General features: G+C 54.7%; 1 protein-coding gene across 1 annotated transcript in view; it reads left to right on the top strand.

Annotated features, from left to right (window-relative positions):
• The window catches only part of DNAH17 (dynein axonemal heavy chain 17), a 139,359-nt gene that overhangs the window by 33,432 nt on the left and 94,150 nt on the right, over positions 1 to 11,777 (top strand). Inside the window, exons 4-12 of the mRNA XM_019644245.1 lie at positions 1,604 to 1,797; positions 2,698 to 2,890; positions 3,067 to 3,166; positions 3,434 to 3,519; positions 3,689 to 3,814; positions 4,520 to 4,672; positions 4,799 to 4,888; positions 6,591 to 6,758; positions 7,486 to 7,602. Coding sequence (XP_019499790.1) covers positions 1,604 to 1,797; positions 2,698 to 2,890; positions 3,067 to 3,166; positions 3,434 to 3,519; positions 3,689 to 3,814; positions 4,520 to 4,672; positions 4,799 to 4,888; positions 6,591 to 6,758; positions 7,486 to 7,602 — 1,227 coding nt within the window. The remainder of the gene's footprint in view (positions 1 to 1,603; positions 1,798 to 2,697; positions 2,891 to 3,066; positions 3,167 to 3,433; positions 3,520 to 3,688; positions 3,815 to 4,519; positions 4,673 to 4,798; positions 4,889 to 6,590; positions 6,759 to 7,485; positions 7,603 to 11,777) is intronic.

The raw sequence follows: 11,777 nt of genomic DNA, 5'->3' as shown, positions 1-11,777 counted from the left end.
AGGCAATTCTTGAGAGAAGTGTGGCAGTGAAGGGGAGAAGGGATGGAGGGCAAAGTGAGTTACAGAAGGATTTTTCTCTAAGATGGTCGTGGTCTGTGCATGTTTCAAAGATGATAGTAGGAAAAAAAAAAGATAGAGAAGCAGGTGGGCTGGAGAAGAGGGGACCCCAGGCATGAGAGAGGGTACCACCTCTGTTTCATCAGGTTTGGTTACAGACAATTCAGACACTTGCTTCTGACGGCTTCTGTTTTTTTCTAACTGAGGTAAAGGGGAGGGAGGTCATCTCCTGAGAGGGAAGAGAAAGGTCAGGGACTTGAGAAAAATAAAGGTTCTGAAGAGTTGTCCTGGAGCACAGCAGAGCCAGGTGACAACAAAAATTTTTTTTCATTAGAAAAAAACACACACAAAAAAACCCCAGCAGACATCCAGGCAGCACGTGGGCCTCAGTGAGTGTGCAGATGTGCGACTTCTCCAGCAGGGTTCAGTCACCGGTACCAGCTCAGCTCAGGTGCAAGAGCGGTGGTACCAGTGGGGCAAGGAAAGGCCAGGGGGTAGGTCACTGCCAGAGCAATGAGCCATGGTCCCAGGGATCTAACGGAGACAGGGAGGAGGGGACAGTGGGATGATGGGCGGGCAAGCAGAGGGGTCGATTAAAGCGAGGAGCAGACATGCTGGGAGCAACCGAGGAGGCCAAGGAGCTGGGAGGCCAGGGGACTGACTGCTGAGGTCATCTGCATGGACACGGAAGTCCCCTAAGGCAGGGGGAGCAAAACGTGAGAATGGCCTGGAACCCAGAGTCCTCAGTGAGTGTGGGATGGCTGGGAGGAGAAGCGGGGAGGCACAAAAGTGTCCAGAGAGCCTGGGTCTCAAAGTGGAGTGGTGCTTTTTTGTGTGTGGTAGAAAATACATGACATAAAATGTTACTTTTTTAGCCATTGTTAAGTGCACAGTTCAGTGGCATTAAGTACACACACATTGTTGCCTGTTGTGCACCCGTTGCCATCCTCCAGACCTTCCATCGTCCCATGCTGAAGCTCTGTCCCCATTAAACACTAGCTGTCCATTCTTCCGTCTTCCAGGCCCTGGTAACACCCCTTCTACTTTCTGTCTCTATGACTTTGACTCTCTAGAGACCTCATATGCGTTCATTTCCCTGAGGAGTTGCATTTTCCGTGACGACGAATGGCACTGAGTGTCTTTTCATGTATTTACTCGTCAGTTGTACTGCTTTCTTGGGAAAATGTCTATCTATATCCTTTACCCATTTTTAAGTATGCTGTTTGTGTTTTTATTATTGTGTTAGAGGTTCTACAAATATTCTGAATGCAGTTCCCTTGTCAGGTGTATGATTTGCAGATGTTTTCCGTCATCTGTGGGTTGCCTTCTNGCTGTCGTTCCAAGAAATAGGTCTCCCTTCATGGAGATGGCTTTGCCCTACAAAGACACAGGCGCTGGGCTGTCGCCCTTGGTCTAAGGACTCCTTAGACCTGGCATGGAAGGACTTGGTTTCCCCCGGTTCTGGGCACTGAGGGCCCCCCATTCCTTGGGGGTGACACAGAGTTGGAGAAGGCACGGGCTGAACTACACAGCTGTTTCCTTTCAGGTCCTCTACTCTCTGTTAAACCAAAGTGAAAACCTGAGCGGATGGCCCCGTGTGGTCTCGGAAGACATTGTCAAACAAGCCCACAACCTGAAGAACGAGATGTTTGTGATGGGGGGCAAGGTCAAAGGGAAGACTCTGCTGCCCATCCCCGAGCACCTGGGCAGTCTGGACGGCACGCTGGAGTCCATGGAGAGGTGGGCGCCCCCCCCCCGCCCCCCAGAAACTGACTGAGTGGAGAAGGAGCTGGTCCCTGACCACCAACGATAAATGGTCTCATGGCCACTGGTTGTGAAGCTGATGAAACATCTGAAGGCAAAACAGCTCTGTGTGACGGCTCTGAGTCTGAGGTCAAAGGCAAAAGGGCAGGACAGGCTGGAGCACTGGAGCCCCTCCCCCATCGTGCATGTGTGTCAGTCCAGGCATCACATGGCACGCACAGGAGGCCACACTGTCACACATGTCACACAGCCAGGAAAGGGGATGCCCAGCTTTAGGATGTGGGTACACTGGGGGGCACTGGGGGGCGTGGAAGGGATTCTCAGCAGGTAGAGACTGGGTCTGAATAGAGGCTGTGGCACCCCAGGGACCCCAGGAAGCAGCAGGACTCTGAGATGTCCCCTCGCACATGCCTGACCACCCGTTGCCACCGCCTGGTGCCTGAGGCTCTTGGAGCTGTACAGGGCAATGACTCGTCCCATTTACTCCCATCAGAAGGTGACCGCTTCGGGGGCTCCTCGAACGGGCAGGTCCTCCATGGGTCGTCCACTGAGCCCCCAGCACGTGCCCCGTGGGACCCCAGCAAGAACTGCTGAGGGCAGCCATCTTGAGCATTTTATTCCAGCGTTTTATTTGTGTGGGTCTCACATCTGTGACAACACCCATCATTTGCTCAGGCTCTCTCCTTAGCGGTGAGCCTTGGAGAACCCTCCAGCCTCCCCAAGGTGGTTGTGAGGAGCTTGGGGACATGAGCCAACATTTGGGGCCTGTGGGCTGAAGGCCGCTGGGGAAGAGACAAGCTTCCGCACCCCCCTTCTCCCCTTCCCCCCGCCCTGGAAGGGGCAGAGCTGGTGGAACCCCGCCCCTCTGCTTTGCAGGCTCCCCTCTTCCCTGGACAGCTCAGTGCTGCATGCCATCGAAACCATCGTCATCGACTGGTCCCACCAGATCAGGGACGTGCTGAGCAAAGACTCTGCCCAGGACCTGCTGGACGGGCTGCACCCTCTGCCCCGAGTCGAGTTGGAGTTCTGGAACACGCGGCTGATGAATCTCAAGTGCATCCATGACCAGGTGACACCTCTTCTCCACCATGGTGACCTCGACCTCGACCTCTCTGTGCTGAGCCCCAGCAGCCCCGAGGGGACCCGGATCACCTGCGGTAATGCTCCTGCCAGCCGCAGGCTCGGGCTGCCTTTTCTTAGGGTCTTCAGGTTTCTATTGAAAGGTTCATCTTCTCTCCTTCTCAGCTAAATAGGCCCAAGGTGAACAAAATGGTTGAGATCCTGGAAAAAGCCAAAAGCTGCTACTGGCCAGCCCTGCAAAACGTGTACATGAATGTCACTAAAGGTGAGCTGGGGACCCACCAAGAGCCCCTGAGGAAGCTGCCGGTGCCTTCCGGGAGGGGCAGGGGTACCATTGCCAACCCCAGGGGGAGTCGCCTCTCCCATGGGCAGCTTCCTTGGCCCCCGCCTTGTTTCTTGAAGCAGCAGATCTCCGTAACACACAGAGCTGCATAGGCACCGTTTCTGACCAGTGAGGGGGCAGAGGGGGCGGGGGTGCTCGCTCCTGTGTGCACGCTCTCCTCGTCCTTGACCTTGACCTTGGCCCATGCAGGGCTGCAGGAAGCCAGCGACATTGTGCTGTACCTGACGCCCCTGCGGGTCTCACTGGAGGAGATGGAGCAGGCCGACCTCACAGCGGTCTGTCGGCAAGACAGGGGCCAAGTGCAGGGGCTGGTCTCGCGTATTGGGGTGCGGGGTGGGGGCCACATGGCTGGGATCAGGCGTGTGGGCTGAGGAGTGCCTGTCCCTGTGCCTCGGGGTCCCCTCCTGGGGCCGTGGGCTGAGGCGCCCGGCTGTCTCCCCACAGCTGCCGGCCTCCATTGCCAAGGTGCTGTACTCCATCTGCTTCGTCTGGGCCTCCTCCGAGCACTACAACGTGCCCTCCAGGATTGTCGTCATCCTGCAGGAGCTCTGCAACCAGCTCATCGACATGGTACCCTTCCCCCGGCCCGTGGCCGCCGCCTCCCGTTTGGGTCCTCTCTCCCCTTCCGGTCCGTCCTCCCCCTGCCCACGTTCCCTCGCCGCTGAAAAACAAGCAGAGATGTTGGCACTGGGATTTCCAGGCCTGGGCTGGGGTTGGGTCTTCTTGGTGGCCACCCAGCATTCTCCCAGGACCTGGGCAGTGCCAGCCCAACCTCCCCATGTCGGAAGGAGGAGAAAAGGAAGGGGGCTTCGCCCCGCAAATCCCAGCACCCCGAGACTCAGTCAGGAGTGTGTGTGGGGTGGGAGGCATCTGGTCCTGCCCTGAGCCGCTTCCCGTCTCCCTCAGCACACATTAGCCAGCCTGGGCTGCCTGTGGGGGGTGACACCTGGAAGGGAGCTGCGGCCGGGACCCCGAGCCCGTGGCAAGACCGTGTTTCTCACCGCTAGAGGGCCCCAGTCACCTGTGACTCAAATCCATGTGGGGCAGCCTTAGCATGGGCTGAGTGCCGGGTGAGGGGAGCAGCTCGGTCTCCTGAAAAGCACCCAGCGGTTGGCAGACAGGTTGGAACAGGAACCTGAGGGGCAGTCCATGTGTCATGAAAAGCAGGTCCTGTGGCCCCACGGCTTCTCACCGGCCCACCCGCCTGCAGACGGTGCCCCTGGATGGCACCCCACGTGGCACGTCAGGACTTTGGAATGTCTTCTTTTTGCCCAGACACGGACTTACCTGAGCCCAGAAGAGGTGCTGAAAGGCTTGCAAGGCGAAATCGAGGAGGTCCTGAACGGCATCTCGCTGTCTGTGAATGTCCTGAAGGAGCTATACCGGGCCTACGACTTCTGCTGTGCAAACATGAAGCTCTTCTTCAAGGTACGGCGTCATCTGCAGGCCAGTCAGGGCGGAAGCGAGGCTGGCGGGACATCAGCCGGGCGTTGGTGCATGTGGAGGCGCTTGTGGCAGACGCGCCTTTCCTCTTCCGCCTTCTGTCCCCACTAGGAAGGCAAAGAGCCGGTGCCTTGGCAATTCCCTCCTGCTTTTGCGTTTTCCAGAGTGAACGCCTTCCTCCGCCGCGTCCAGACCATCGAGGTAAAGGGAAGTGGGGCGCACCTCCGGCTGCACGTCACAGGCTGCCCTCACCTGAGAATAGCTGCCCTTCTGTCCTCATCACACACACCCCCCAAGAGTCACACCCCCCCCAGTCCATGTCATGGGGAAACTGAGCCATCCGGCCGGCCCCTCACCCCCAGGCCCAGAGCTGTTACCAAGAACAGAAGGGGTCCATTTTGGTGGCTTCTCCCCTTTTCTCATGCCTTCCGCCTGTGAGCACGCTAATGCCACATGAAACGACCATGGTCAGGAAGGCTGGAGGCCACAGGGAGAGCTCACGGGATAGGCTGGCATAAAGGGAGACGAGGAGGAACCTTGCAGAGCAGTTTTGGGGTACAGGGAGTGACACATAGCAAATTAAAATTTAACAATGGTTCAAGAGAGTTTCCTCTGGGAGAAAAAGTAAGACATGTGTAGAGCAAGAAAGCTTTGCTTTTGGTTTTGTAATGTCCTGTTTCTTTTGTTTTTTTCAACTTCGTGCACATACGATTCACACTATTAAAAGGTGGGGGGAAATGGTCCTGGAACCACTGTGCGTTGACTTGGTGGTGGGAGCCAGCAGCAGTGGCTTTGGGAAGGCCCGTCTGGTCTCAACCACACCCTGGGAGGCAGAGGGCAGGCCCACTTAGGCCTCTAAGATTTCCACCGCAGAGCGTTCCTTTGTGCCTAAGGAAACATGAGGTGCAGTCAAGCCTCTGGCCAAGCAGCTGTTGGTTCCTACATTACAGATTCCAAATCGGGATGAGGTTTCTAGACGAGAGGAGCCTTTGGGGGGGTGGCAGAAATGGCTCTACTGTCCCCCACCCACCCCGCCACATGGCCGTGCCGGCCATGCCTTCTCCTCGCGTGGAAGAGCCCAGGGCACGGCCACGCCGCTGCTCTCACGGGGTTTGGCTGTGACTTGATGCATCTTGGACACTTTGGCAAAATGGTGCCCACCTCGGTACCGGCCCAGGGGACTGACGAGCGCTTTCAGTCTCGTCAGCTGTGGGCACCGTGCCAGACCCGCTGTGATCCTCGAGGAGCCTTTGGGCTCCCGATCGGAAAACTAGAGCTACACGGGGAAGCGCTAGATAACAACGTGGAGACCGAATGGGATTGGGTGCCAGAACGCAGAGCACAGGCGGCAGATGGGGCTTCTGAAGGGAAAGCGGGGACTCTGGGCTAAACTGGCTGGAGAGCCTCCAGGAAGGGTGAGCGGCAGCGCAGAGGCGGTAGAACTTACATGCGGTATTTATCAGGCATCCTCTCAGGTCACCCCAGGGACGGGCTCCAAGTGTAGGGTGGCCTTCCCAGGAAGCAGAGCGCTCACGGCTTAGCAAGAGCGTCGGAAACACCATGGGCCTTTTCACGGCTTACCTCCCCAGCCGAGGACACGGGGCCCAGAACAGTGTGATGTGTTTAGAGGTGCGTTTCGGCCTCAGGGTCAGGACAAGAGCCCAACCTCATCTCCTCCTTACTTGGACATGATTCACGGAACCCTTTGTTCCGTGCCTTCTCTCTGTGTTCTGGAAAGGACATTTGAGAATATTAGCAAGAATCAACGGAGCCCCCCGCCCCGCCCCAGGCTGTCGTGTGGCCCCGGGGTACCATGCTGCTGGCGTCAGAATTGGTTTGTGCTGAATGGTTGAGCTTGGTTGTGCAGAGGGGCTGACGGGGCGCCGGGCTTTCCCTCTGTCAGGACCTTTATAAAACCGCGATCGAGTTTCTGAAGCTGGAGAAGATTGAGCTGGGGGGAGTGAGAGGGAACCTCCTGGCCAGCCTGGTCACTCAGATCTACGAGGAGTTCTTCGAGCTGGTGAGGGTGTTTGCCGACTGCAAATACGACCCCTTGGACCCGGAAGATTCAGTAAGTTAGGCAATGACAGACGCCCGGGAGTGGGAGGCACACGGAGGGGGCGTGTGTGGCGGGGGTCCCAACACTTTTTATTTTATTTTTAAAGATTTTATTGCAGAATTGGGGGAGGAGAACAGTGTTGGGGAATTGGGGGAGGGGGACCAGCCAAGTTGTTGTTCTTCAGTCTTCATTGTGGAGGGCGCCAGTCGCCATCTGGCTTCCCGTCGGCAGCTCGTGGCCTCTAAGCTCAAGGTGCTGTGTTATAATCTTAGTTGCGGGTGGGCGTAGCCACCATCCCATGTGGGAGCCAAACCAGCAGCCTTGTTGTTAAGAGCGCATGTTTTATCCACTGAGCCATCCAAGCGGCAGCTCAGCTCAAGGTGCCAAGTTCAGTCTTAGTCGCGGGTGGAATAGACAATTTTGTTGTCACACAAGCTGAGCCATCCTGCCACCTGTTGGCAGCTCAGCGACAGCTCAGTTTGGGCACAGTATCACTGGCCCATGTGGGAATCGAACCAGCGGCCCTGTTGCTCAGAGCTCGCGCTCTTAAGCCAACTCTTAACCAACTGAGCCACTTGGCCGGCCCCCAACACTTTTCAAAGACGTCACAAGAACTCTGCGGGCGGAGCAGTCCCCAGACAGTGCGTGCACCCTGCCAGCGGGTGTGGGGGTGTTGGGGCAGGCACCGACCCCTGCTTTGTGTGCCGATTAAGGGGTTGATGTTTTAATCCACTTTTAGAGTTTTGATCACGATTACGCTGATTTTGAGACTAAAATTCAAGATCTGGATAGGAGGCTGGCCACGATCTTCTGCCGAGGGTTCGACGACTACAGTTCAATCGAGTCCTGCGCAAAGGTACGCGTGGGTGGGAACGCTGCGCCGAGGGGCAGCACCCGCTGGATGCTGAGGACAACCTCAGAGACAATCTAATCAGACATCTTGGTTTGAAGATGAGCAGTGGAGCCCAGGAAGGCAGGGGCCTGTGCCGGTGTCTCAGAGCAAGTCGGCCGTAGGCACCTCGCATAGCTTCTGGCGGCTTTTACTGCCACGTCTTAGAGTAAGAGGAGAGAGCACACGGTGGCAGGTGCTTTTCGGCGTCTCCTCGTGCTCAGTACCTGCAGCTGTCCACTTATCCTTATTCGGTTTGATCCCCCTCTACTTAAGAGGAGCAAGAGTCAGAGCGAGACAAAGTTGCTATCAAAACAAAACACATCCACGTTTTGACCCGCTGAGCCAAATTTACATCCTTTCACCTGTGAGACTCAAGAAACAAACACAGAATCGTCGCAGGGAGCCATGTCTGGATAGTGGGGTGATGCTAATACCGGTCAGTCTTGTGTCCCTTTCGATGGCTTCCAAGTCGCGTGCATTAAGTGTGTGGTACTTTCACAACTAGAAAAAAGAAATGATGCTCTGAAAGAAGCATTAAAAACTAGGTCATAGAGAAGCACAAAAACCCCTAGAGTATATTAATTCAAAAGAGAACTATAAATGGCCAATACACACACGTGTTTTAAGTTTGGCCTCACGAATAATCTAAAAGGTGCAAGTTAAAACAGCAAGGTGTCACTGTCACCAACCAGGTCAGTTAGAATCCGGAGGAGCTAGTGACTCTTAGCCATGGCATGTGGGGGCGTGGAGGCACGCCCTGGATCAGGGGTCGGCAAACTGCGCTGGCGAGTCACATGTGGTTCTTTGGGTACGTTCCATCTCAAAAGTTTGCCAACCCCTGGAAGAGCCAATCCTGTCCCTCACAACGATTTAAAAATTATTTGGGAGCCATAAAACAAATGAAATCACCATTATGTGAATAATAGCCTTTAAAAATTTTATAAATGAAACTATGATAGTTTTATTTTCATTTTCAATTTTACTTCAGAGTCACATGTACGTACCCAAAGAGCCGCATGTGGCTCACGGGTCACAGTTTGCCCACCCCTGGCAGCTCTTTTGTCTCAAAAGTTTGCCGACCGTTGCCCCGGTCCTTCCCGGTCCCGGCCAATGCACCGTTTCTCTGTCTTACAGCCTGAGCGGGTCCAACGCTGAGCACATCTTCTCTTTGTGGACAAACCTCTTTACTTGGGGCAATCAGCTCACACCCCAGTATTCCCAGGACTGTCCACTTTTGAAACCAAAAGTCCAGCATGTCAGAGACCCCTTCAGCCCCGGGCAAACCAGGACCCTCACCGAGCAGTCGGGTGGTGCTCAAAAAGTGTGAATGAGAACAGAGTCTGTGAGTTGGTCAAACACCTCATGGCATCAGCCTCTGTATCTGTTTCCTTCTGCTGCTATAACAAATCACCAGAGGGGAAGCCAGCTAATTTAAATTATAAACTCAGAAAAACATAATGAACAAAGTAAACTTGCACACACACCCCCACTGAAAACAGCAGTGCTCAGAGTTAAGTCGCCAGAATGACGATTGGACTTCCCAGTGTTTGGCAGGCATCTGAGTCTCATCTGAGAGCTCAGAACATGGGCACTTAAACCCATTCAGCAGAGGCACAAACCAATGGCTCGGGCCATACAAACACCCCCGGTGGCTTCCTTCCGGCTCATGTGGTACTTTTGAGATACAATTCACATACCATGCAATTCACCCATTTAAAGCATACAGTTAAATGGCTTTTCGTATATTCAGAGGCGTGTAACTATCCACAGCTAACCTCAGAACATTTTCAGCACCCCCAGCCACTCCCCACTGCTCCCCAACCTCCCCCATCTTAGGCAGTCACAAATCTACTCTTTCTACGATTAGCCGTTTCTCATGTGGCACTTCACTAAAATTTTAAATTAACCACCAACATATACAAACTGAAAAAGTGCACATAAACGTCCCGATTTTCACCCTCTCAGAAAAGCAGACAAGGCCACACTGGGCGCACGATCCCTCGTGGGAACCTGTGGCCCAGGGGCACAGCTGCTGCTTCCTGCAGACAGGGCGTGAGTGGCCAGTCTCCAGTCCCCACCTCCCCGTTGTTGGCCTAGCCCAGCCTCCTCCGTGCATTTATGGACCTGCCTTGCCCCTGCAAACGACAGAGGGGTCTCTGCGGGATGTAGGGCTTGTGGCTGCAACTTACCTGGAGAACAGGTACTGAGTGTTGACTATACACTGTATGTATATGCTGGGTAGCTGTTTTATTTCTCTGCCTAGTTTTATGCATGTCTGTCGACTGATTCGGCAGGTTGGAGCCATCGCTTCTCTTCGCTTTGTAAGCTTCTGAGTTGCTATGGGTAGTGCAATGCCCACAGGAGAGGCCCGGTGATTATTACACGATCCCAGGGCCCAGCACTTTGCTAAGCACTGTGTTATCTCATTTACTTCTCACAACATTCCAGGCTCTTCGCTAAACTCATCACCTATGTTATCCGTCCCATTTTAGCAGCTCAGACAAGTCAAGAAACCTGCCCAAGGTCACACAGCTAGCCAGCAAGTCGAGGCACCAGGACCCCAAACCAGCCCTGAGCTTGACTGCTTCCTGGACCCCTGTTCCGAACCACTGGGCCAGACAGGCAGTAAAGTTGACCTGGGCAGCTCAGGGTGGTGGCCGTCTTTCCAGAGGATGTCAGGCTGGACTTCCAGGGGCTGAGCTGGGGACCCAGGAAGCCTGCCACCCCTGAGCACAAAGGTCTCTCCAAGGCAAATGCCACAATTTTCTTGTCTCTTCTCTCTCTTTTTTTTTTTTTCTCTGTAGACATCCTTTTTAAAGATGTAAATGCCTGGGAATTTGAAGTTCTGCAAATGTAATGATCTGTTAAGTCCTGGATTGAATTGGTGCTCAGGCAAATATCAATGCATGCAAATTAATACAACAGTGCCTCCACGCCGTTCCCTGAACCTCCCACCTCAGCAGCCTTCTCCTCTCCCCACCCTTTCTTCTCCGTCTCCGAGGCTGAGCTGCTCAGTTGTCGTTCTTAGGCCTCAGCCCTCCCTGGTGTAGATCTCTCTGTGTTCATGGTCTTTCCAACTAGAGTATCAACCCCCAGAGGGCAGGCACTTGATTGGGTTCACTCAGAACCAAGCCCAGCACACATCAGGTGCTTTTGAGCTTTCGCTCCAGTAGGGGACCGGCCCCCGCTGAGGCGGCTGTATTACTAGAGTCCTGGCGGCAGTCGCACACTAGGGCAGACGCTCAGCGTCGATCCCCGAGGGCGTTAGCACAAAGCCCCAAGGGCTGCCCAGTGCAGGAGGGCCCACGCAGAGGTTTCCAGCCCGTCCTTAAATATGGACCTCACAGGTCCTCCTCTGTGAGGTCCCCAAAGTCCAAGATGACGCTGGAGCTGACCAACTGGCTTGCCAAGCAGTGAGCCCCTCCCACCTCCTGTGAGGGCTCACGCGGGCGAGGCACCCCCACCCCACCCCTTGCTGGCAGGATGGACGCTGTGTTGTTTTCTAAGAAGGGGGACGAGGCTGGGCTGTTGCATGAAACGGAGGCCTGTTCCCTTGGTGACCCCGTGTACCAGGTCCCCACTCTGAGGGGACGAGGGGGTCCAGGAGGAAACTCACTCCGGCGCCTGCGGGATTGACGGCGCCACATGAGCTCAAACTTACAAACACACCAGTTCTACCCTGGGGCTCTAACATATGCCACTCGCTCTCCCATCATGGCCCAAATCCGATGGCTTCAGTACCCCAAAAGCAAAAGTCATTTTCTAAAGGTTAACTTTATGTTTGTGCTAGATTGAAAAGAAACAAACAGAAAGAAAGTAAGTTAGAAAGCAGCTCTTGCAATCCATCTCCATCTTTCTCCACCTGGAGACGCTGGACAACCCTGTGCTCTGATTAGGATGGGCCCTGGGCTTCCCTCCGCCCCTCCCGCACGTCCCCTCCACTCCTTGCCTGTCCCCAAGCTGCCGCAATGCTGTTTCTCGCTGTCAGTAATTCATACAGAGCCAGGAAAGTTCTAGAGCAATTTTCCACATGATCTCCTCCTGGCAGAAAATAAAATTAGCTTTCTTCCCAGATGCCAGAAGCCAAAAAAATATGTAAATATGAGAAGAAGGGAAGGGGGAAAATGAGAAGGGAGAAA

This window comes from Hipposideros armiger, unplaced genomic scaffold (genome assembly GCF_001890085.2).
Source record: "Hipposideros armiger isolate ML-2016 unplaced genomic scaffold, ASM189008v1 scaffold_87, whole genome shotgun sequence".
In the NCBI taxonomy this organism is placed as follows: domain Eukaryota; kingdom Metazoa; phylum Chordata; class Mammalia; order Chiroptera; family Hipposideridae; genus Hipposideros; species Hipposideros armiger.
Note: the sequence above shows the minus strand (reverse complement) of the source record. Positions and strands in the feature narration are given on the sequence as shown.